Source organism: Lepidochelys olivacea (assembly GCF_965140295.1).
Source record: "Lepidochelys olivacea isolate rLepOli2 genome assembly, chromosome: 1".
In the NCBI taxonomy this organism is placed as follows: domain Eukaryota; kingdom Metazoa; phylum Chordata; order Testudines; family Cheloniidae; genus Lepidochelys; species Lepidochelys olivacea.
In genome coordinates this window covers 205968692-205992801 of record NC_140411.1, presented here as the reverse complement: position 1 = coordinate 205992801, position 24110 = coordinate 205968692, and the positions used below count along the sequence as shown (strand labels likewise).

General features: G+C 48.4%; 1 protein-coding gene across 2 annotated transcripts in view; it reads left to right on the top strand.

Moving 5' to 3' along the window:
• The window catches only part of IGSF11 (immunoglobulin superfamily member 11), a 149506-nt gene extending 126751 nt beyond the window's left edge, over nucleotides 1–22755 (top strand). For both annotated transcript variants that reach the window (XM_084637762.1, XM_084637761.1), the window contains exons 2-7: nucleotides 14608–14771; nucleotides 16398–16605; nucleotides 17446–17601; nucleotides 18669–18791; nucleotides 19029–19179; nucleotides 20230–22755. In XM_084637762.1, the coding sequence (XP_084493888.1) occupies nucleotides 14733–14771; nucleotides 16398–16605; nucleotides 17446–17601; nucleotides 18669–18791; nucleotides 19029–19179; nucleotides 20230–20677 (1125 nt within the window). In that variant the 5' untranslated portion in view covers nucleotides 14608–14732 and the 3' untranslated portion in view covers nucleotides 20678–22755. The remainder of the gene's footprint in view (nucleotides 1–14607; nucleotides 14772–16397; nucleotides 16606–17445; nucleotides 17602–18668; nucleotides 18792–19028; nucleotides 19180–20229) is intronic.
• Nucleotides 22756–24110: the final 1355 nt, after the last annotated feature.

Here is a 24110-nt window from a genome sequence, read left to right as displayed (position 1 = left end):
CAAATACTTTGCCTCATTTTTAATGAGGCTAATGAAGAGCTTAGGAATAGTGGCAGGGTGGCTAACAGCAATGAGGCTATGGAGGTAGAAATTACCACATCTGAGGTGGAAGTCAAACTCAAACAGCTTAATGGGACTAAATCAGGGGGCCTGGATAATCTTCATCCAAGGATATTAAAGAAACTGGCAGATGAAATTGAAGCTCAATAGCAAGGAATTTTAAGGAATCTCTAAACTTGGGGGTCGTACCCTATGACTGGAGAATTGCTAATATAGTTCCTATTTTTAAGAAAGGGAAAAAACATGATCTGGGAAACTACAGGCCTGTTAGTTTGACTTGAATTGTATGCAAGGTCTTGGAACCAATTTTGAAAGAGAAGGTAGTTAAGGACATAGAGGTACATGGTAATTGGGATAAAATACAACATGGTTTTTCAAAAGGTAGATCGTACCAGACCAACCTGATCTCCTTCTTTGGGAAGATAACTGGTTTTTTTTTTTTTTAAACAAAGAGAAATGCAGTAAATCTAACCTACCTGGATTTCAGTAAAGCATTTGATAGTTCCACATGGGAAATTGTTAGTTAAATTGGAGAGGATGGGGATTAATATGAGAACTGAAAGGTGGATAAAGAACTGTCTAAAGGGGAGACACTGAAAAGTGAATGGTCAGGCTGGAGGGAGATTACTACTGAAATTCCTCAGGGATCTGACTTGAGACCAATCTTATTTAACCTTTTTATTACTGACCTTGACACAAATAGTGAGATTGTGCTAATAAAATTTGTGGGTGACATAAAGTTGGGAGGTATTGCCAGGAATATCATAAAAGAAGATCTGTGTGGACCTTGTAAACTGGAGTAATAGAAATATAATTTAATAGTGCAAAGTGCAAGGTTATGCATTTAGGGACTAATACGAATTTTTGCTATAAACTGGGGATGTCTGTTGGAAGTCGTGGAGGAGGAGAAAGACCTGGGTTTATTGGTTGATCACAGGCTCACTATGAGCCACCAATATTATGTGGCCATGGAAAAGGCTAATGCAATCCTAGGATGCATCAGGTGAAGTATTTCTAGTAGAGACAGGGAAGTGTTAGTACCATTATACAAGGCAGTGGTGAGACCTCACCTGGAATACTGTGTGCAGTTCTGGTCTCCCATGTTTAAGAAGGATGAATTAAAGCTGGAACAGGTGCAGAGAAGGGCTACTAGGATTATTCGAGGAATGGAAAACCTGCCTTATGAGAGGAGACTCAAAGAGCTTGGCTTGTTTAGCTTAACCAAACAAAGGCTGAGGGGAGATATGATTGCTGTCTATAAGTACACATAAGAGGGATAAATATCAGGATGGAGAGGAGTTATCTGAGTTAAGTACCAATGTTGACAAAGAACAAATGGATATAAACTGGCCATCAACAAGTTTAGGCTTTAAATTAGAGGAAGGTTTTCTAACCATTCGAGGAGTGACGTTATGGAACAGCCTACAAAGGGGAGCAGTGGGGGCACAAAACCTATTGGCTTCAAGACTGAGTGTGATCCATTTATGGAGGGGCTGGTATGATGAGATTGCCTACACTGGCATGTTGCTGGTCTTTGACTGCTAGCAGCAAATATCCCCAATGACTGGAGATGGGACACTAATGGGGAGGGCTCTGAGTTACTACAGATAATTCTTTCCCAGGTGTTTGGCTGGTGGATCCTGCCCACATATCTAACTGATTGCCATATTTGGGGTTGGGAAAAAATTTTCCTCCATGTCAGATTGGCAGAGACTCTGGAGGAAGCAGGGGGTTCACCTTGCTCTGCAGCATGGGGCATGGGTCATTTGTGGGTTTAAACTAGTGTAAATGGTGGATTATCTGTAACGTGAAGTCTTTAAACCATGATTTGAGGACTTCAGTAACTCAGCTAGAGGTTAGGGGTCTATTACAGGAGCGGGTGGGTGAGGTTCTGTGGCCTGCGATGTGCAGGAGGTCAGATTAGATGATCACAGTGATCCCTTCTGATCTTACAGTCTATGAGCTCAGGACCTGTGCAGAAGAGCAGGACAAGGTATTTCCTGTCCCACAGGGCTCCAGAATGCTACAGGAAAAGGGAATTTCAGATAGGAGCCATTGAACTGGGGCAAAGAGCAGGAGGAGGGAGACAGCTTGGGATTTTTTATCATCATCATTATTAGTTGGAGGTTGAGGGAGGCGCAGGCAGCCTGCTAAGGTGTGTATTAAGGGCCTGATCCAACTGCCATTGAAATAAATGGAAAGATCCCCACTAACTTTGAAGGGAGTTGTCCCAGCCCCCTAACTTTGAAGGAGATCCTTTAGAGTGGTGCATTGTAAGCAGCGTGATCCCTGTGGAGGTGGCACAGCTCCTGTAGCAGACCCCTAGGTTGACATAGCACAGCCCCTGGGGGTGGGGTGCCAGACCCCTAGGCTGGGGTGACACGGCCATTGGAGGGGTGCCAGAGCCCTAGGCTGGGGTGGCACGGCCCCTGTGTGGGTGGGGTATCAGCCCATTCGTTATCAAATACACTTAACCCTAAAAATCTGAAAGCATGAGGATATTTCCTTTTTTGGCATTATAAGGAGGACCTAAACCCATCTTCTCGCAGGACTGTGGTTCCCACTATAACTCTGGAAAGGCCCCCTACCTCTCCTCATTCAAACAGCATGCAGCTGTAGAGCCGAGACTGGCCCCTGGCCCCACAGCTCCAGAAACACTGGCCTCTATCAACCATTTGAGCTACAGGAAGCTGTCTCTGGGGAACGTCCCGACTCCAGAGAGCTTGATTTCTCAAACCAAGCCTTCCATTAATGTTAATTGTCGTGCTGTCTATCCACAGGCCTGCACCCCGCTGCATGCAGTCTGTGTGCCTGTGTGTGAGAGAATACATAACCTTTGGGGCGGGCAAATGTTGTGTGTTTCAATTGGCTTGTTGCCTTGTTATTTCTGCAACATGCATCTGCATCAGCACAAACACAGCCTGGGCTTTGCTGCCAGGTCTGGCAAATTGTCCCTGGCATAGAGCAGCACCACCTGAGGCCTGCTGCAGATCCCCTTGGGGGCCACCTTGGTGTCTAGGGTGGGGGGTGGGCTGGATTGTTTTGAGATTTAGAAAAGTGGGGGTGTCTCTCTTTTACATATGTCTGGGGGAGTGCGTGTGTGCCTCGTACACAACTTGTGTTTAATCGTTCCAGGCCTTGTGTTGCCGTTTCTACTCCCGACAGAAAAAGAGTGACCCTCCCCTTTACTCCCCCTTGGATTCTTGGCAGGGCAAGGGAGAGATCTCTCTGCTTTGGGTACAAATAATTCAGTCCTAGGTCCCGAGCATTTGTGTTGAAGGCGTACTACAGATTCTTTGCGACAGGCTGGTTTAAAAGGCAGTTGCACCCTGCTCTGGTCTCGGTGAGTCCCCAGGGAGAACAGAGGGTGCAGGAGATGAAAGCATTTTTATTTTGGGAGTGGCAGGGGGCCTTCCCTGAAGCTGTGTCTGGTCCCAGGGTCTCTGTTCCTGCAGGCTTTTCAGGGCCTCTGCAGCATTAAAGATTCCAGCAGCGAGAGGCGAGGATCCAATCTCTGCCTTTCATAAAGGTGTGTGTGGGGTTGGGGATGGGAGTGAGGTTGGAGCAATACATTCAAGCTCTGTGCCCGATCTTTGGCGCATTTTCTAGCAGTGTTTAAAAATGCTGATGATCCCGTTGCCCCGCCCACCTGCTTTCCTACCCATCTGCCCCAGTGTGCCTTTCCCCAACATGCATAATACCCCAGGCCATATGGTCCAACATGCCCAGCCATTTATTCTACACCCCCAACCCCACAGATGTGCACTCCCCCTCCCGCAGCACCCGTTCCTTGTGCCTGCTGGCCCCTTTCCTTCCCACCCTGATATATTATTGATCAGGTTTGAGCTTTGCGTTGTTTTCCCTTATTAAGCAGTTTATCATCGTGTCGCCTTTTTCAGGGGAGGAGGAAGAAATTTATTCTTTTGACCATAAATCATTTACAAGGCTGCTGGGCCGTTAATGTATTTTTCATGGCTTGGCAAACAGCAAATAGAAACAAGCGCCGTGGCAGAGCCTCACTGACCTGTTTCAATTCCCCGTTCCTAACTCCGACCCCTCTTCCCTGATCCCGGGAGCGGATGTGTTCTACTGCAGAGATACTGGTGGATTTCTTCCCCCCCGGAGGGGCCACTCTGCTGTGTCAGCAATGGCACACACTGCTGACTGCACTTGGCACCAATCCACAGCGCGGTACATCTCTGCTGACTTGGCTTTGTCGAGAGAATTTTAACAAGGAAATTGCGGGGGGAAAACGAAGTGGCAGCAACTGTACCTTCAGATTCCAAGCGGAGCATGAATTAGGCTCCTGTTCTGTGTCCTGCATTCTTACACAGGTCTCGTGTAGGAGGATCTCGGGATACTTGACGCACTGTGGCCTAGACTGTATCTGCAAAGGGGCAAAGCTAGCTGTGTGGGATGAGGTCCACCTATGAATGGAGATGCTCACAGGGGTAATGTCTATCCAAACCAGGGTTTCCCAAACTTTTGACAACTGAGTCCCCCTTCAGAAAAATGAAACCAATTACATTGCTGGTGCTCCCCACCCTGTGTTGTTAAGGGTCTGCACATCTTAATATATACAGCTTCCATTCTGCTGAACCCCCAGGCTAGTCCTTCATGCTCCTCTCCACTTCAGGAAACACTGATATACATCTGGGAGTGGGGAAAGGCGTCACCAACTGAAGCAAAACCCCTATGTCCTGCAGCTCCTCTGCAGAGGCAGATGACAGTTAGATACAAAGAAAAGGTACGTTCTGAGGTGGAGTGTAGCTGTTGCCACACAGTACAACATTAAGGACAGTGCATGAAGGCAATTGAAACTGCAGGGTGGATCTAGATAGTCAGCCTCTACTTTCCCAAGCTGAGCTTTGGGTCACGAGGATGACACCCTTAGGTGTGAAATGCAATGGGGTCTGTAACAGATACATATACTTGACTTGTGATTCAGGAGACTTCGCTTCCAGCAATGGAGCCTCCCTGTCACCATACTGGGGGAGTTGTTCAGTGCTAGCCCAGGAGGGAAGAGCGCCTCCTACTGAATCACCAGCAGTACTTCCTGCCGCAGCTAGACATTTCCTGGGAGCGAGGCCTCCCATCCAAGTGCCAGTCGTGTCCTCTTCACAGAGCTGAGGGGATCACTTACTGAGGTATTACGGCTGCCTTGTGTATCTCTTTTGCCCTGTCATTATTTGACCCTGCCAGGGGAGGGAATGGGATGCAACAGTGACCTCAAAGGTTGACACACTGGGATCACGGGCCTTGTTGTCTTCCCAGTCGGCAGAAGAAGCAAACTATTGAGCACTTGAACGGGTTCCTGATCCCACAGGGGCTCCCTCTGCCCTTGCTTAGCAAACACGATAAAGAACCCCCCAAACCTGTCAGTACAGCTGCTACCAAATTTCTCTGCAGCCAGATGGAAGCGCTGGGAATTCAAGGACTGTCAGATCAGAACAGAGCAGTCTCTGACATCGGCCAATGCCGCATGTATCAGAGGGAAGCATTAAACCTCCCATGATATACCTAACTGTGCAACACTATACCATGGAGAGGGGATTAACGTATGCCCCAGAGCATGAAGATTGATTAGTTTTATCCTAGCTAATGTCATTGTAGCTGCTATTTTTATTCCTGTCAATATCCCTTCCTATTTTTGTAATCTCGCTATATAATACAATGCAACTTTATTTGTGTCACCCGTTTGCATACAAAGAGCATCCTAACTGGAGAGGCACACGGAGACCTGCTCCAGGTGGCATGTGCTGCAAAGGAGAAGGCTCTTGTGGCAGCTGTAGCCAAATTGCATGGAGAGGCAGAAAGGAAGACAGTCCTATGGAGTGGGGAAGGGAGCAGAGAGAGAGGATGGAGGTTCACAAGGCTGGCTGGAGAGCGCTGACAAACAAGGAACACGATGTCATGTCTGGAACCCATTTCTAGTCCGCATATTGCTGAAAATAAGACAAAAATATTCACCCCCTGTTGTCCCTAGTCAGAAGCTTCTATTAGGATTTTTTTCAAGTCAGGTAAGATCATTGAGCAAGTACAATTGCTCTGGCAAGGAACTGGGATGGAAAGAAAGCCATCTGGCAAGAGCTGACTCTTGAAATCTTGCCTTAAACTCTGGTTCCCATCCCTTATGTCCGCTGCAGGGAAAAGGAGATGCGCTCCACGTTATCGTGGTAAGGCAGCTGGTTCCAAGCCTCCTCCCAGCAGTGGTGGAGAAACTTACTTCTTTCTATAGCGGGAGAAGGCAGGCATGCTGGCTTATCATTGTTCAAGAGGCCAGAAGCTGAGTACAGGGCAGGGTGGGTTTTTCATCAGCAAGTTCCTCTATTGTCTGTCTGTCTAGTCCAGATGTGGGCTATAAATGATGTTAGAGAAGGGTCAGATGGGATCAGCACAGATGTGCGGGTAATAGATGTCTCTGAACAGCCAGCGGAGCAATCGGCAAGGAATACCATAGGCCAGGGCTCAAGACCTCAAACCGCTGATTGCTCTATGTGAATTAGTGTGTTCATTGTCTTGCCTTCTTATTTAATGGGATGGGGGGATGCTCTCTGCTGGAGCAGGTGAGTGTTTATTCAATGGGGTGTATGACTCCTCCTGCTGGGACGGATGAGTCGGTTTATTCCATTGGCTAAATGCCAAAGGGATGGATTTCTGACCATTTCTCTAGGTGTGAAGGTGCTTACAAGTTAACTCTGGTTCTTACCTATGTTTAACTGAAGGGGGGGCATTGAATGAAGATTTAGTCTATTAAGATCTATATACGTTCTGAACACACATGTCACTGAGATCTTGCATTTCTGAGATCAGTATTAAGTTTTTCCTGCTCTTTACTCCCATTAGCCCTGCAGAGCCAGCACAGTCAATGGAGAGGGAGCTGGAGTCTATGCCTTCTTGTCCATCATTGACGGTATTGTTAGCTACAGTATTGCTGGGGTCAGAAAGAATGGAGCTGCGGCCCTGATACAGAACAGCATCCCTGTTCAGGAAATGGGGATGCACAAAGGTGTTTTCCTGTGTTGGGATCTTGATTCCCAGATCTGGGGGTGGGCTTGTCGTGTGTGACTCAATCACAAGTTTCTCCGAGAGCAAAGGGGATGAAGCCAACCTGGCTTATTTCTGCCCTGGTTTGTAGACCTGGGTGATGAACTGTCATCAGGGAATTCCCAGCTGCGAGTGGGGATACTGGAGGGGTTTGAGGAGGCTCTGTGAGTGGGAGTGGGGAAGGGGCTGCGTCAGCAGTGTGACTGGCACTTAGGTACACATGCCCAGACACTACAGGGATTGGAGCCCTGCAAATGCGATGGGTGAGACTGACAGGTAGATGCTTTTCTTGGATGTACCCAGTTGGGTCAGCAGAGTTCCTGACAGGGTTCCCTATGGCACCTGCCTACATTGTGTGCCCCTGATAATGCATCAAATATGGTGTAAGTGGGTGCAACACCCATGGATGTCTCTGGGCCGAAACCTGCCTTGTTCTTGCCTTACACTCTCAGAACCATGTTTGTGTGCCCTGGGCCTTCTCTCATTTTACTAGCAATCCCTGGTCCCAGTGGTTGTCTCCACTGGAAGTTCTCTGGGCAGCCTTCCCATTTGTGTCTGTGCCTGTGAGTATGATGTGCCGGTCACTGGCGTGTTCCATCATGACCAAATGTGGGCCTCTCCCCGACTCCCCTGCCTTGCTGAGCAATGACTTCACAGGCTGTGGTCCTCGTTTGGTCACCCCAATGGACTGGGGAATGCTGGACTAGTCAGATATTAGATCCAATCCAGACTCCATTGCACTTCCTCGCCAATCTGGACTCACAAAGGGGCCATGGCCACTCACGAGCTGCCACGGTTTGCCATGCTGGGCAAGTACTGCTTTTGGTTTGGCCATCACTGAGCTGGCAGTCTACACACCACCAATGAGAATGGGCGAGATCAATATTCTATCCAATCAGTACCCAGCCTCTTCAATGGCAAGTCTGATCTTTCGTGTGGCTACAGCAGTTCTTTTGGATGCTGTGACTGTTCTGGGCACATGGCAACCAGCCTTCTGCTAGCCTCTCATTATTCTGAGTATACTAGCCACCCTTGCTCTCAGGAACAGCTATTTCCCCCCCTACCAACTGGATTGCTGCATGGCAATGCAGTTGCTCCTTCACAGGCCAGAAGGGATTATCGGCAGGGACAACATCCCTCTTGTGTCTTGGACGTCCTTTCTGTATCAATGTCATTAGTACTTGGGACTGCGAGTCTCCTCTAGTGGCTTCTTAAATGGATGCTGTGCTAGCAGGTCCTGCAGCCAAAGTGTTCATTGCATATATCACTCTCTCCTATACGTGTGATTCTCCCATTCTAGGAGAGGGACCTACTGTTGCTCTGGCACCATATCTGCCTGCTATGTCCGCTCACCTGGGGTGGATAGCATGGTGAGACCATGCCTCTGGAGCAATAGAAGCATTCTCTTTTAATCTCTCTTCTTTAGTACTGGAGACAGTTTTGTCCAGGTCATTTCGCCTATCGTGGGGTCAAACTCACAGCGACTTGTTTTTACTTTAATCTCAGTAAAAGACAGTTCTGTCATTTCTCCCTCTGGCTAGGATCCCAGAATTTATCCCACTTGAGCACCACATTTCTACATGGGTTACAGAATTTTCTGAACACACTTTGTATGTGTTCTCTGGGCCCTCATTCCTAGTGCAACCAAAACCTTCAAAGTGTCTTCTGCACCTTTTCTGGGGCTTTTCCGCTGCTCCAGGTAGAGCTTCAAGCTTTGCTCCCACCATCTCTGCTTTAGGTAGAGGTGGTGGTGTTGGATTGATTCAGTTTCTCTGTTACTTCCTTCCTTTCCTGTCCCCTCTCTGATCCCTCCTCCTTTCCCCACTGAAGGAGGCACAGGAGCACTTCTCTGATAGTATTTCACATCCCTGAGCATGGAGGCAACGCCAGAGTAACAAGGTCCTAGAAGTACAAGGTCCCAGAAATATGAATACTTAATAATGAGGGGCACAGGCAAAGCTGTGTGGGGAGCCCAGGACTGGGATAGTGGAGGGGCGGGGGAGGCTGCAGGGCAGGAGTGAGGGGCATTGGCAGAGCTGGGTGGGGAGCCCAGGACTGGCGGGGGCTGCAGGGTAGGAGTGAGGAACACTGGCTGAGCTTTGTGGGATAACCAAGGCCAGGGATAACAAGGAGCCCCATCCCTCCTTCAGAGCAGGTTTCTGTTCATTGGTTGCTTTGATAACTCAGGGTGTGTCTACACTGCAAAAACAAGCATATTCTTAACTCAGGTTAGCTAACCCACGTTAGTTAACGTGGGTTATCTCTGTAAATGATGGTGAAAGCTGATTATGGCCTGCCCTACAAACACATAGAAACTTTAGCTCAACGTCTCTCCTCCCCTCTCTAGCAAACATTATAGATCTTCATTCAACTGCTGCATTTTTGTACTCCACACAAGGTTCCAATAAACGGACCTTGATTGCAGCTTACTCGGAAATCACTTTGCCTGCACCACACCCTGTTCCAGCCAGCTGCAGGTCCTGGTGGGAGTATCTGCCAGGTTTCTTAAAGACACGCTCTACTACAGCCTCTGAGATGTGTGCAGGTACTCACGTGTCTATCTGGCCTTATTTGCACCTGATTGTTTCTGAGCCCAACCAGTCTTGACTAGAGATCCATGGGTGGGAGCTAATAGACTAGTAGCATCTGCCTCTTTCTTACTCCAGGACAAGCAGGGAGCCTGAGGCCAGCTGTGGGGCTAGATCCCACAGGTGTGAGTATGAACCATGTGGCATGAATGTTGTACAGTGGCCCCATAACTGATAAAGAAGGTAGCTGAGGGAATCCCATCAAAGATAAAATCAAAATGATCCAATGCCAACAATTACTTTGTTAACCAGGTCCTAGAAATACAAGTGCTTAATAATACCCGAATGGTCATTTCTAAAGCTCCCCGTGTAGCCAAAACATCAATCTGCCAGCTGGTTCCCCTAGAAGTTGGTGACACAGTAATGGAACATTTATTCTATGTAGCTGCTGCGCCCCGGTGCTTCAGGACCAAAATGTAAAGCAAAGCTCAGTCTCTTGTGCACAGGCTGTGGGCTGGGTTCGCCTCTCACTTGCACAGGTTCGTATCAGTCTAACTCCACTGACTCCAGTGTATGTCAGGAGACCCTTGTGAATATCCAGTGTGCACCTATGGACATTGAAGTCCAAAGCTAGGAGAGGCTACTGTAGCTGGAATCGATTCCAGGTGATTATTGCTTACAGGGGAGAGGCGGTTGCTTCTGACAGGCAGTTTAAGCTTATTGAATGCTTGGGGATGCTCATTTTAATAAAAGGGGGGCCTTTAACACAACTTTCACCGAGTTGTCTGTTGCTTTTTGTTCTGGTGTGTAATCTGATATATTAGCCTGGGATTTTTAAGGAGTCTAAGGGGTTTAGCTGCCCAAATGGGGCACCTAATTCCTTTAGGTTGCTTTGAAAATCCAAACCTTAATATTCATATTAAGTGCAAAATCTACATCCCCCTGGTTAGGTAATGGGCCGAGTTTGTTCAATGCGGAAACGAGACACTTGCAACTCCTGGTTTTTTAACATTTAAACTTGTAACCCTTCACATTGTAGTAATGGGAGGGCATCTGCATGCATGTCTATGTTTGTGTCTGCATATGTGTGTGTGTCAGCACACGCATCTGGCTGTGCTGGGGCATGTGTATTATTGTGTCTGCATGTGTCTTTGTGTTGGTGTGTCTGTGCGTGTCTGCCAATGGGGTATGCGTGTCTTTGTGTGTAGATATTTATTATAATCATTTTTATTTGTCTGAGATATAAACAAAAGGGGGGACTTATGCTAAAATGAGGAGCCTGTAAAGAGCATTTGATCTTTGCTGTTTCCACTCGGCATTAGACTGTCTCCCTGGCAGAGGAGTCACTTTGTAGTACTGACCCCCTGGTGCTGTGTGTGTGCTGGTCTCTCTGTTTACATTGGTGCAGGATAACTCTGCACACGCACAGTCTCCCGCTCCCCTGTCACCTTTGTTAAGTTTGCTTGTCAGAAGCTGTTGCGTGTGTTTTCCCCAGCTGGAGCCCTGCAGGTGCCACTTAGCTTAGCAACATGAATCTTTGTCTTTTATCTGCTTCCTGCATCCTGGGCACTCGGGGCCAAAGAGCAGCTGACAGCATTGGAACACTCCGGGCGACGGCAGCGCCTGAAATGTGGGGCAAGGTGGCCGAGTGAGAGTGGAGCAGCTCAGCAAGGAGGGAAGGTATCGAGCAGTGCACTGAATTCGTATAGTGCACGTCCAGGTTCAGATGTACCCTAGGCAAGAGAAATGTGTTTGGGTCTCCGCTATCCCCTAGTGCCCTCTTCTAAAACCACACCACACAGTTTAGCAGCACTGATTGACTGTGTCCTGGAATAGCTGGGAGTGTTGCACTTCAGCATTGCAGTTGTTTGGAAGAGTGGTCGGGGACTGGGATCCCAGAGGGGTGGGGGCTGCAAGGTAGGAGTGAGGGGCATTGGCAGAGCTGTGCGTGGGGAGCCCAGGGCTGGAATAGTAGGGAAGACTGCAGATCAAGACTGAGGGGCATTGGCAGAGCTGTGTGGGATAACCAATGCCAGGAATAACAAGGAGCCCCATTCCTCCTACAGAGCAGGTACCTGTTCCATGGCTGCTTTGGTAACTCAGGGTGTGTCTACACTGCCAAAACAGGCATATTCGTAACTTGGGTTAGCTAACCCACGTTAGTTAACTGGAGTTAAAAGAGTAGTGAAGTCACAGCACCTCAGCTTTTAACTCAGTTTAGCAGCTTGAGTTAAAGACTCTAGGGCAGCCTGGGGTTGAACTCATGCTGCCAGTCTGAGTTAAAAGCCAAGTTGCCGTGGCTTTGCTGCTAATTTACCCTGGGTTAGCACACCTTTTTGCAGTGTAGACGTTGGAGTGCGGTGCTTGCTTTGCTTCCCATTTGGGTGGTCATTATTCCAAGTCAGGCATGCATTCAGAGCTGGATAAATAATCCCCATTTTCTTTCTTTTTGTGACTTGTTCACAAAGTGATTGGGAAATTCTTAAATGTGTTCTTCATTCAAAATTATTTTCACATTTTGAAAGGAAATAATGATGCATGTTGTTGTCAGAATTATTTTAGTATTTTTATTATTCTGCAGTTTGTTGCAAGTATTAGCAATTGTGCCATGCTAGTTGGTTACATAAACCACATGATGTTATTTCATTTCCCTGATTGGATGCCTTATGTAACAATCCTGCACCACAAACTGGAACAGTTTTTGTTGGCGAATACACAGGTGTAAAATTCCCTTTTCTTGAGTAGTGTCATCAGCAAGTTTGAGCACTTGCGAGTCTGTAGACAGTGAACGTGGAAGAGTCATGAACATGACTGAATCCACATTTTTTTTCAAATTCAGATGAATATTTGTGGACAGCCTTTTCCCTCTATTTGCGAGGCTCATAAGGATTACTTCATTAGACTACAGTGGGCATCACTGAAGACCCTGGCTCCCCATGTTAGGATGAGAACATACATCAGTCAATGGCTGGGTTCTTAAGATACTTTATTAGGGCAAAGATATATTTCTCCTCTTTAGCAGGTGGTGTGTTGGCCCAGTTGAAACTTCATAGTAGCCTTTGGGTTTAGCCCTAGATAAACTGCATCACAATAGTCCAGTCTTGGTGACACAGAGTGTGGAACACGTTAGGGTAACATCAACGGATGCAATCTCCTGACCTGCCTAAGTTGAAGGGACCATTTCTGGCATTTTGGCTTCTAGTGCTGTGTGGCCATCCCTGAGCAAGTCAGGAGTCCAAAAGGATCCTAAGTTTGCCTTTTGCCTTAGTGGTTGTAAGGCAGAGGCCATGTCCTGAGGGGAGGTCATGCCTGCTAGCTCTTACTATTTCCGCTTACTGCCAACATCCCCTGATAGTAGCTTGCTGGCTTGAACTTAAGCCAGCTGTTTCTTCCCACAGCTCCAAGTTCTCTCCGATAGTAGGACAAGAGCTGGCTGAAATGTTTCAGCAGGAAATTCTGAAATTCAAAATAAAAAACAGAATTCTGAAACAGGGCAGACAAATAATATTTTTACATTTCCCGCAGAAGGGGAATTCGAAAATGTCACTCTGACCTTTTCAAAAACATTTCTGAGGCTCCCAGAGCTGCCTGGAGCCCCAGGAGTTGGACAGTTTGGGGAACCAGGGAGTGCCAAGGAACTGAAAGGCGACTTTGACTTCCAAGCTTCTTGTTCCCCATTAGCCTGCCAGCCAGGCTGCCAAGGAGGCTGAGTGGGCAAGATGGCACAAAATGAGGCAGGTGTCGAAATCTGTTTTCCATTGATATTTTGTAGAAATCAACACTTTTCCCCAGAACATTTTGATTTCAACCCACATGGGCACCTCCCAACAGAAAAATGTTCCATTGGAAAATTTCTGACCCCCTTTCATTAGGACAGAAGGTGGCAAGGCTGTCCGTAGTCAGGAGTCGTACAGCTGGGTGTTATCAGCATCCTGATAAGATCTGATAGCTGGTAATATCTTACTGTGCCCCATAGAGGCCTCACGTATAGGTTAAACGTGAGAAGGACTGATTGGCATTTAAAGTGATGCGAGTTGGTGGCTTGAACCCAATATTTAGATTTTGTGGGAGGGGAAAAAACCTTTTTAAAAAAACCTAATGTTAATAGAAATCTTTGCAGAGTTTTCTTGTTAATTTTCATATGGACAGAGTTTGGCTGTATGGATTTAAATCTCTCCCTGCATGGTTTGCAACCCAAACATTGAAGCCCTGAGCCAGTGCATGAGAGCTGGAAACTGAAAACGACTCGGAGTCAAAGTGAGGCCGATCAGGCTACTTGCATTATCCAGCCTGAATAAAATGCAAAAAAAGTGAATTCTGTAAAGTCATTTTGCTTCAATCTGTTCTTTCAGCGTCAGGAGCCATTATAATCACACAGAAAGAAATTGGGATTTAAAAACAGATATTATTTTTAACCCTTTTAAATGTAAAACAATCAAGAAAACTTTCCTGTTCATACTGGATTTTGTTGGAGAAAAAATGGAGAGCTAATTGCATGTCTCCTTTAACATGAGTTGTTTCTCTCTCATCTCACTACCCTGTTGTTAAAACCCTTGTACCTGGTTTCCCTTCTTGGGCAACTTCAGAAGTGCCCGCTTTCTCGATGTTGGGTGGGTTTTCAAATGCCGTTCATTATCTCTAGGACAGCTTAGCTTCTCTTGCAGATTTTTCCCTGTCTTCAAAATGGGCCCTGTTATTTTTAAAGGGACTGAAGCCAGAATGTCCTCAGTTAAGATGGCCGCCATTTCACCTTTGCCTTTTGCAATGGCTCTGGGGAAAATGGCTCCATTTTGCAAAGCACTGGGGGACGAGGTCGCCCTTTTTGGCCTGTGGTGGTTGGAAAGGGACTGCTGTCCCTGGCTCAATGCTGGTGCCATGCCGCACTCATGAATAGTGCTGCGTGAAAAGGGTGGCATTGCAAGACCGCAGGGAAGGGGCTGGATGTTTGAACTTTGTGTCCCTTTCTTTACAGGTCTGGTGAGCCCCCTGGAGGTGTCAGTGAGCTCAGGAAGTATCCAGGTTGCTCGGGGACAGACAGCAATCCTGCCCTGTACCTTCACCACTAGCGCTGCCCTCACTAATCTTAATGTCATCTGGATGGTCATCCCCCTCTCCAACGCCAACCAGCCGGAACAGGTACCAGTCTTCATTGGAACATGGAGCTCTCTGTGTCTTTGTCTTCCCTGGTCCCATCAACACCACTTGGGCAGGGATGCGTGTGTTGGGTGTGGGCTGTCTGATCACCCGTCTGGATTCTAGTGCAGAAAACCTGTGCAATAGCTGGACTTCTGCATTAGCATCACCAGCTCCTGACTCAGGATAGGGCATCCCAGAAGACAAAGCCTTCCTGGGCAGTGGAGCAGTAGGGTGATGAAGGTCAGGACTGAGGTTCTTTGGCAGAATTTATAGTGCCTCAATCGTCATCCCATCTAGCTCTGCTGCCCTTTTATAACCAATATTGCCTCTGTGCTTTTACATCTTTCTGTGTCTCCAATTGTCACCCTGTGTCCTAGCATTTCTTCCCATGTTGCTGTATGTGCCCTGTGTTCCTTACTCTTGCCTCGTGTTTCTAATTCTTTCCCCACTACCTTATTTGGCACCTAACTTGTATCCTGTCTCCTCAGTTGTTCTGGTTTGACTTACACACTGGGCAGGTGTCCAGTGTAGCATGAGCTGCTCTGGATTCCAGATATTCTGTGGGTAGAATGGGGCACTTGGAGAATGGCCCAGCTTGGGGCACTCTGTGGTGTGGGATCGGAGGTGGCTCTGGAGGATCTGGAAGCAGTTGAGGCTGAAGCTGAAAGGATGATGGATCCCTTTGTACTGGGGTTCTGCAGTACTTCCATTCTGCAGAACACTGTTTAAGAGACAGATGTTCTCATGGACCCACCAGTCCTCCTAACACCCCATTGCTTGTTGCTTGTGAGGTTTCATTCTGAAGGACATCAGGAGGGACTCAATATCTCTGTGGTGGCCCAGGGACCATAGTTTGAGCACCACTGGGCCTTATGCTCAGACGGCTAGAAAACATTAGAAAACCTTGTTCTGAAATTCACTTGTCCCAGGCCAGCTCACCTCCCTCGGCATTTGAGGTTCCGTTGTGAATTCTGGAATCCACCAGTGAAGCGCGGTTGGTTTTCAGCAGCTCATGTTGTTGTTCCAGCTGTGTTAGCAATCGGTGACTAATGACTGTACCCCTTTGTTATTTCCTGGGGCCTGGCTGCCTGGTGGTGAGGATCATTGCAATGAACTGAACGGGCAGTTTCAAATCATTTTAGGGCAGCTCCACCAAGGGGAGAACTAAAGTGACCCTGGCTGCTCACCCACCAGTGCCTGTCTCCAACAAAACACTCAGGGCTGCAGCTCAGGAAGCCACGGAGATTCATTCTCTCAGAGTCCATCCCACCTGGTGGATACTGACATCGCATGGAGGAGAAGGAGGAGGCAGACATCCCAGATCCAGTCAGAGAAATACACTTGGGAACCTGGCACATTGCCTCTGAGAAGAGAGCCCGTCGCAGTGTGTTACTGACACACACACACTCTGCCTCTGAGGCCACTGCTGAGTTCCTGTGCTATCATCCCTTAGAGGAAATCCGCTATCACGGTGCATCCGCATGGGAGCTACTGTCAATTGGCATTCGGTTTCACTGAGGTCCATAAGGAGCTGGCCCTTTCTGATTTGCCCCTCATTGTAATACACACTTTGCTTCTTCACAGCAGCCAGTACAGAGAGATGTCCAATCCTTCTTTCTTTTCTAGGTTATTCTCTACCAAGGGGGGCAGATCTTTGGTGGTGCACCCCAGTTCCATGGGCGAGTGGGGTTTGCAGGGACAATGCCAACCACCAGTGCCTCCATCTTCATCAACAATACCCAGCTTTCGGACACTGGCACGTACCAGTGTTTGGTCAACAACCTTCCAGACCGAGGTGGCAGGAACATTGGAGTCATTGGACTCACCGTCTTGGGTGTGTGTATTGGGAGTGGGGAGACAAGGGAGTTCTCTATGTGTGTGGTGGGATATGCATCGAGGAACAAGACAGTATGGGTGTTTGTTGGGGGTGACCTGGAAACACTGGGGGTAGGTTGTGAGGTGGGGCTGATGGCTGTACTCGGGGGTATGGGAAGGTATCTTGTGCATGTGTACATATTGGAGGGACAAAGGGCTCTTGGGGCTAGGATGTGAGGTGCTTTGGGGAATGTATTGAGGGGATGAGGGTGTCTTGCGGGTAGGTATATTAAAGAGGCCATGACAGTTTCCTACATAACAACAAGAGAATGGAACAGACCTGTGGTTCTTGACTCTGGTTTCTCTCCCCTAAAAGTGGCCTGTACTGAGTGCTTCAGAGTAGGTTGTAGATCCCCCAGTAATTCACTTGGCCAATGTGCCATTACTGTTTCATGGGGGCAAACATTTTCCCGTCCTCAGCCCGTAACCAGCATATGCTATGGAGCAGGAGGATTTAATGAAGGAAGGATTTATCATGTGATCCCAGCGAGGGAACTGCAGATGCTCTTCTTCCCAGGCATGGGTCAAATGCAAAGTGGCCAGGACAAAGTTACACTTTCCTTTTTCGTGCCAGAGTCTTAGTGGGGCTCCTGTGTCTGTGACTTCCCTGTCAGTCTCCCCCCTTCCCCATTCTGCCCTTTCACTGCCTTTCAGCTGCACGCTGTTGCTCACATCCATGACACTGTTTTCTTGGACCTGGGGGCACACTCATAGGCAGCGGGTGAGCAACAAGAACCCAGGACCTTTGTTGGATATGCCTCCTGACATGCTGTTGCTTTCCCCTCTGCTCTCATTGTAGTTCCTCCTTCCGCTCCGCTCTGCAGAATTCAGGGGTCCCTGGATGTTGGCAGTGATATCACCCTGACCTGCAACTCAGAAGAAGGCATCCCTCGGCCGACATACCTCTGGGAGAAGTTGGACAATGCCCCCAGGCTACCCCCGACTGCCACGCAAGGTGCTCGCTCTATTATCTTCCTCTTCCCCAGGTGGCTAATTTGCTTGGTTTTGTCTGTGCTGCCAGTGATGACACGACTTATCAAGACTCCCCTGAGTCACTGCACAGTCACTTATTCGTAAAGAAGGTACCATGTGGGGAATAAAAGGGTGACTTGACAGCCATAGTGTCTTGGGTGCCCTCTAGTGGCCATTCTCACTATAGTATTTCTTCATATGGGAAATGCCTCTTGGGCTACAACTGTTCAACAAAAAAAAAAAAATGTGGCCAAAATGTTCACAGGTTACTACTGATTTTGGGGGCCTCACAGATTAAAATGCATTTCAAAGTAAACTCAAATAGCCAAGGACTGGAAATTATGGAAACGTAGCCTTAGGATCACCCGAAGAATTTTGCAATTTGTTGAATCTGAGGATTTACCCCTATTCCCCAGTGTTGTGCCGAGGGGTGCTGTGCTTCTGGATCAGCTGTCCTCCAGATGTGAAATAAAGCTAGGGCCCTGATCACTTTTGGTTCTGAAAAAATCCCATGGTACCACTTGTGAGACATAGAAGTTTGTCTTGGTGTACTGGCCAAACGGCAACCCGCCTATTTCTAGTCTTCTACCTTAACTTACTCCAGACTTTCAGTTGGTATGGGATCCTTTCATTTTTGTATAAAACAGGAGTGAGGGGCATTGGCAAAGCTGTATGGAGAGCCCAGGACTGGACTAGCAGAGGGGACTGCAGGGCAGGATTGAATTTTATGGGAAGAGCTGTGTGGTGAAGGTTACACATTCCTTGCTTGTATTTTGCCTGGCTCTCTTCTCATGCACAATATCAGCCCCAAGCTTTCATGTAGAAAAATTCATCTATAAAAAGAAAAAGAAACATCTACTGTAAGCCCCTTAAGATCTAATCTGTGTGTGTGTGTGTGTGTGTGTGAGATGCTTCCATCTGAAAGTTATTTCCTAATTTATTTATCTCTTAAGAGTCTCACACCAGAATTCTCTATTTGCTGGATTTGCCTTTTCATGGTTTTCTGGAGAGGTTATGTATAAATCCTTCTTTTTCTTCCTGCTTGTGTAGACCAAGTCCAGGGCACGGTCACCCTCCGGAATATCAGCACTGTGTCGTCAGGTCTTTACCAGTGCGTGGCTTCTAATGCCATTGGAACCAGCACCTGCCTTCTGGACCTGCAAGTCATTGCACGTAAGTACATTCCAATGGGAGGTTTGACCATGCTGTTGAGCTCTGCTCTGGTGACCAGTGTAACCATGTATACCCCGAGCCATCACACCTCTACGGGGTAGGATCTTAGTGCCCACGACTGTGGGGATGGAGACCCATCTGGGCCACCATGTTATTCCCTAGCTCCAACCAGTAGAGCTCCAGCTTGCACCCTAACCCTGATTTCTTCCTTTCCTTTTTGTTCCATGTCCCCCACAGCTCATCCCCGGAGTGTTGGCCTGATTGCTGGAGCCGTTGCCACGGGTGCAGTTGTGCTCATTGTTTGCATTGTCTTGGTGGCTGTGGCACTGGTTTACTGGAAGAACAAACACAAGGAGGAAGAAGAGGAGGAGATTCCCAATGAGATAAGGTTGGACTCAGGGCAGACAGATGGCAATGAACCTTGGGTCAGGGCTGGCTCTGAGTGATCTTCACTTCCCCCTGCTAATCCCACTGATGTTCACTGGGGCTGCCAAGAGCACCTGCATCCAGAAAATGGAGGCAAATGATAGAGATAGCAAATTTTTGGATGAGCAGAGGAGGTCTGAATTCTTGTAGGTGAGGCGGCGGGGGTGGGAGATTTTTGCATACCCTGTCTTTACACAAGGGGGATGGAGGCTGACAGCAGTGGCTATGTGGGGAGAGAGATTTCAAAACTGAAGGGATGAATGTGGGTATAAGATGAGTGAGGCATCCTATGCCATGGTACCAAAGAGCAGTGGGGGAGGGCTCTGGGGAGAGAGAAGAGACTTTGTCCAAGGTTACAGCCCTGTCCCTGGTTAGCATCCTCGCCCCGCAAACACACAGCTGCTTCCCATGGGATCTTTGCCTCAGTGGCACAATGCTAGCAGGTGGGATAATTAATAAGAACTAAGATGAGAGTCATGACGGATGAGGTGTGATCAGGCCCTTGGTTACTGCATCCATCACCTGCCACCTTTGATCACCGCTGCCAGTAGAGCTGGGTGAGTAACAGATTTTTTGGTTTGTTAGCAATTATGAAAAATACCCACCTTGTTTCAGGCCCCCTGCCCACAAAACTGTTTGAAATTTTTAGCAAATTTAAAAAATATCATTTTGGGTCAAACAAATTGTTTCATTTTGATTTTGAGCATTTTTACAAGTTTTAAAAATAAAATTAAAGGACATTTTGAAATAAGAATTCCTTTAGAACTCTGATAATGGAACCATTAATTTACCTGAATTTTCTTTTGATGTCTCCCCCACCCCAAAACAAAACAAAACAAAACAGACAGTTCAGTGAAATCAACATGAATTCACACAATGTTTCGGTGTCACCAAATCAGTATTTGTTGCCAAATATTTTTTGTGTGAAAAACTGCGCCCTGCTCTGTGGAAGGAGGTCAGGGGCATGAAGGGGTCACAGACAGGACTCTGATCTCCTGCCCTCTGTTTCTAGGGAGGACGACCTGCCACCCAAATGCTCTTCGGCCATGAAAGCGTTCCATGGTGATGCATCATCCTCAGAGAATGACACCCTTACCTCCTCCAACACCTACAACAGCCGCTACTGGAATGACCCCAAAGCCAATCATGCCATCAACTCCTTCACCCGCTTCAGCAATAACAACGACGTGCGCCAGCCCTTCTCCCGCTCTGGGAGCACCAACACTCGCCCTGTCTATGCTAATGGAGGCCACCCGTCCCCAGCTCCACCCAAGACGCTGGTGGTGACAGCCAGCACGGCACCTTCCCCACAGGAGGTAGCCAGGAGCAATGGCTCAGTCAGCCGCAAGCCAAGGCCTCAGCACACACGCTCCTATGCCGTGAGCCAGGCGACGTTGGAGCGGATAGGGGCTGTGCCTGTCATGGTGCCAGCCCAGAGCCGGGCGGGCTCCCTGGTGTAGGAAGTGAGAGCAGGTGTAAGGAAAGCAAGAAGCTATCGTACCAGATGGGGTGGAGATCTGGCCAAGAGACCCTCCTCTTTCTCCCTGAAACAGGATGAAGGGGGAGACATGCTTCTCCCTAGTGCCCGCCCCCCTTCACTAGACTTTAACCTACCAATGCGATGGTCCTTTCTTCGCCACGCCGCCCTCAGAATCTCAGGGGGCTCCGCCACATCAGCTGGATCTCACAGATGTGCCAAGGCCAAGGGAGGGGCCCCAAGGGTGCCAGGCCCTTGCAGGGGATGCGCGTTTGTTTCTAATCTCCACCTGATGTGGAGTTTGGCGTTTTTTGATTTCCAAGGGGTGGGCGAGTTGGGTGGGGTTCAGGAGGAGAGCCGGAAGGGGCAGGGGAAGGAGGACATCAGCTCTGCTGCTCACGCACCCACTGCCAGCCCAAGAACGGGCGATGGAATCAGAGAGGTGAGCGAGGAGATGCTGGCCATGCCAGGCCGATTTCAAAGGGCCAACGCAGAGACAGACCCACCAGCCAGAGCAGATGGGGTGGGGGATGGGCTTGGAAGTTCTATTTATTTATTTCTGTTTCCGTCTCTCTCTCTCCACACCGGACAATTTCCTGCACTAGTTCTGGATGCTTCCGGAGCCCCATTTGCCTCCTTGGAAACTGCTGCCATCGGGGCCTCGTTCCCCAAAAAGCCGCTTGGAAGGAGGCTGTGCGGCTGCTGCAGCGGGAGTTTTCTCAGAGGCGTAAAGGAGTCGCGTGGGGTAGGAAGCAGCAGGCAGCTCCTGCCAGGCTGGCCAAAAGTCTCCGTGGCTGAAGAGCTGCGCTGTTTCTGGGCTTGTGGCTTAAATTCCCAATGAGCTGGGCTTAGCTTTGGCCTTTGCATGGCAGGGTCTCCCTACCGGGCTGTTTTGGGGCTGTCCTGCATGGTCCTAGCACGGTGCTTGTCAAACCGGGGGGGGGGGGGCGGCGGGAGTGGCCCTGGCACTGAGGCACCATATTTATTCCTCCCATGCTGGGGTTGTCGGGGTTTGGTTTTAAATACTGCTCTTTAGAAAGAGTGAAAGCAGGGGGCTTGTGGAGGTGCCAGGCCCATGCGGCGGGTGTTCTAGCTATCTGCTCCGTTCCCTCCATGCCATGTGGACAGGTCTCTGGGGTGCCTCACACTGGCAGATGTGCATGGTGCTCTGTTGCCTCCAGGCCACACCTCACATACAGCCAAGTTTTTCTCTTGTGACTAAATAGCCTTAATCAAAGCTGAGGGTCTAAACCATTTGAGGGTCCTGCTGTTACAAGGGGGCTGGAGCCTAAGGGGGCTGGAGCCTGCTGCCTCAAGGAGGGTGGAGCCACATCCTGACATCCACAGGTACCTCCTTCATAATGCTGACACTGACATACTTAAAGGGACCCCCCACACACACACTAAAGCACCAGAGGCTCCCCCTTGGCCCTAGGAAAGGGAGGCTGCTGTCCTTATCCCTGACCCTACATTGGAAGAGGAAGCTGTATAAATTTACCACTATCATCCTCTTCCTCCTCCCCTGCTTTCCCTTCTATATGGCACAGATGCTGCAGGGGCCATCTCTTTCATGATCACACAGACACTGTTGGGAGGCTCCTGGACTCCATGTGAGCACAGCCATTGCACTGAGGGCTGCATGGGTTTGAAGTTTGGCTGAGATTTTGTGCCTTCTTTGCTTAAAGAAAAACAAAAACCAATCACCCTTGCAACCACCACCCCCCAACTCTGTCCACAGATATTGCAAAGCTCCCAGGCAGACGGCTGCTTGGTTTACACACCTTTCACAGAGAGCAATCTCTTTCCTACTGTGCTGTCTGTCTCTCCCTTGACTGCTTGGAGGGGGAGAGCAGCTTTCAAAATCCTAATGTGAAAAAAATCCCAACAGATTCTCTCTGCTTTTGCAACAACTCCTCTGTGACATTTAAAGGGATGCTGCCCCTTGGCAGCCCTGCTTCAGGGGTTGGGAAAACTCTTCGGGTTCTACCCTTCATGAGACTGTTCACTCCTCTTTCTTTATTCTTTCTAATTGTCTAAAATTCAATAAAATTTTATTCATATAAAAAGGGAACTTTTTTTGCTGGCTTCTTTCTTTCACCCTAGTTCTTTACATTTCTATCTGCTATTGTTGAAATTCTCCCCTGAAGGTGACCTGCCATGACCACATGACAATTCTTGCCCCTTATTAGTGCATTCATTGGTAACAAACACTTTAGTTAAGGTTGCAGAATGGCTTCAGTTATAGCCTCCTGGTTTTGCTTGCTCATAGCTCTCTGACACATTCTCCCTGGGGATGTAATTTACCAAGCCTGTGCACTCCCTCTCTTGGCCCAAAGGTGAGTTTTATTTTCTTGCTGGTCAGAGGGAAATTGCTTGTGCTGAGTTGTGTTAATGGGAAAAAGGGTTTTAAAAATCATCACATCTTTTCTCACACGTATTGCCGCACAGCTGATCTTCATAACCTGAAACGTGGCATGTTCCTAGTCCTCACTGAGACTGACTAAGGACCCGAGCCAGAAACTTCCACTGACTTCAAAGGGCTTTAGATCAGGCCTCAAGTTTGATGTTGGGGGAAAACCTGTTCTGAAATTAACTAAAGTTCAGACCACGTGAACCAGGCATGGGAAATATTCACTGCCATAGAGTATGAGGTTTTCTGCTTTCAATACATGCGGATTGTAGCCAACTGGTACCTGTTAACTTGCTCAGTGCAGGGTGTAGCTATCTCAGCATTGTTGCTCTGCTACATTCTGTTTTGGCTTCCCTATTTTTTTCCTTAAAAAAACAATTCATAAAACTGAATTCAGTAGAGTAAGAGTAAGGCCAGATGGCTACAGAAGAGTGATTTTTTTTTTGGAAGCAAAAAAGGTATTTTTTTATTTGCATAACACACTTACAAAACAAAACAACAGCATATACAATGTGTAACACAGCAACCAATCACAATTGTTTTCTCATTAGCTTCAGGGGAGGGAAGTGGTCAAGCTTGCCTGGGCCCAGAGCTGGAGGGCTTCCTTGACTCTCGTGGTCTTCCACCCTTCCGAGTTACCTGGTGGTCCAGAGTGAGGGGGCTTCATCGACTCTCAAGGTCTGCCACCCCCTCGAGTTACCTGGTGCCACGCCCGAGTGTCACCAACAATTCCCTCCTCTGAAAGCACCCAACAAAAGGGGCAGACTGTGGGGTGAACAACCGGGGGGGGGCACATGCACCCATGTGTGAAAGGACTCCTCTAAGGTGGTGGTGTCCGCAGCAGCAATGGCTGGGGCTGGGGTCCCTTATGCTCTCCCCCAATCAAAGGGTCAAAACAAAGGGAGCCGGATGGGGACACTGAGCAGAGAGCCTCAGACAGTGCCCACCGCTCCTCAAAAGCATCAAGGGAGTCAGTGGACGCCGCCCAGAGGAACTCCACCGAGAT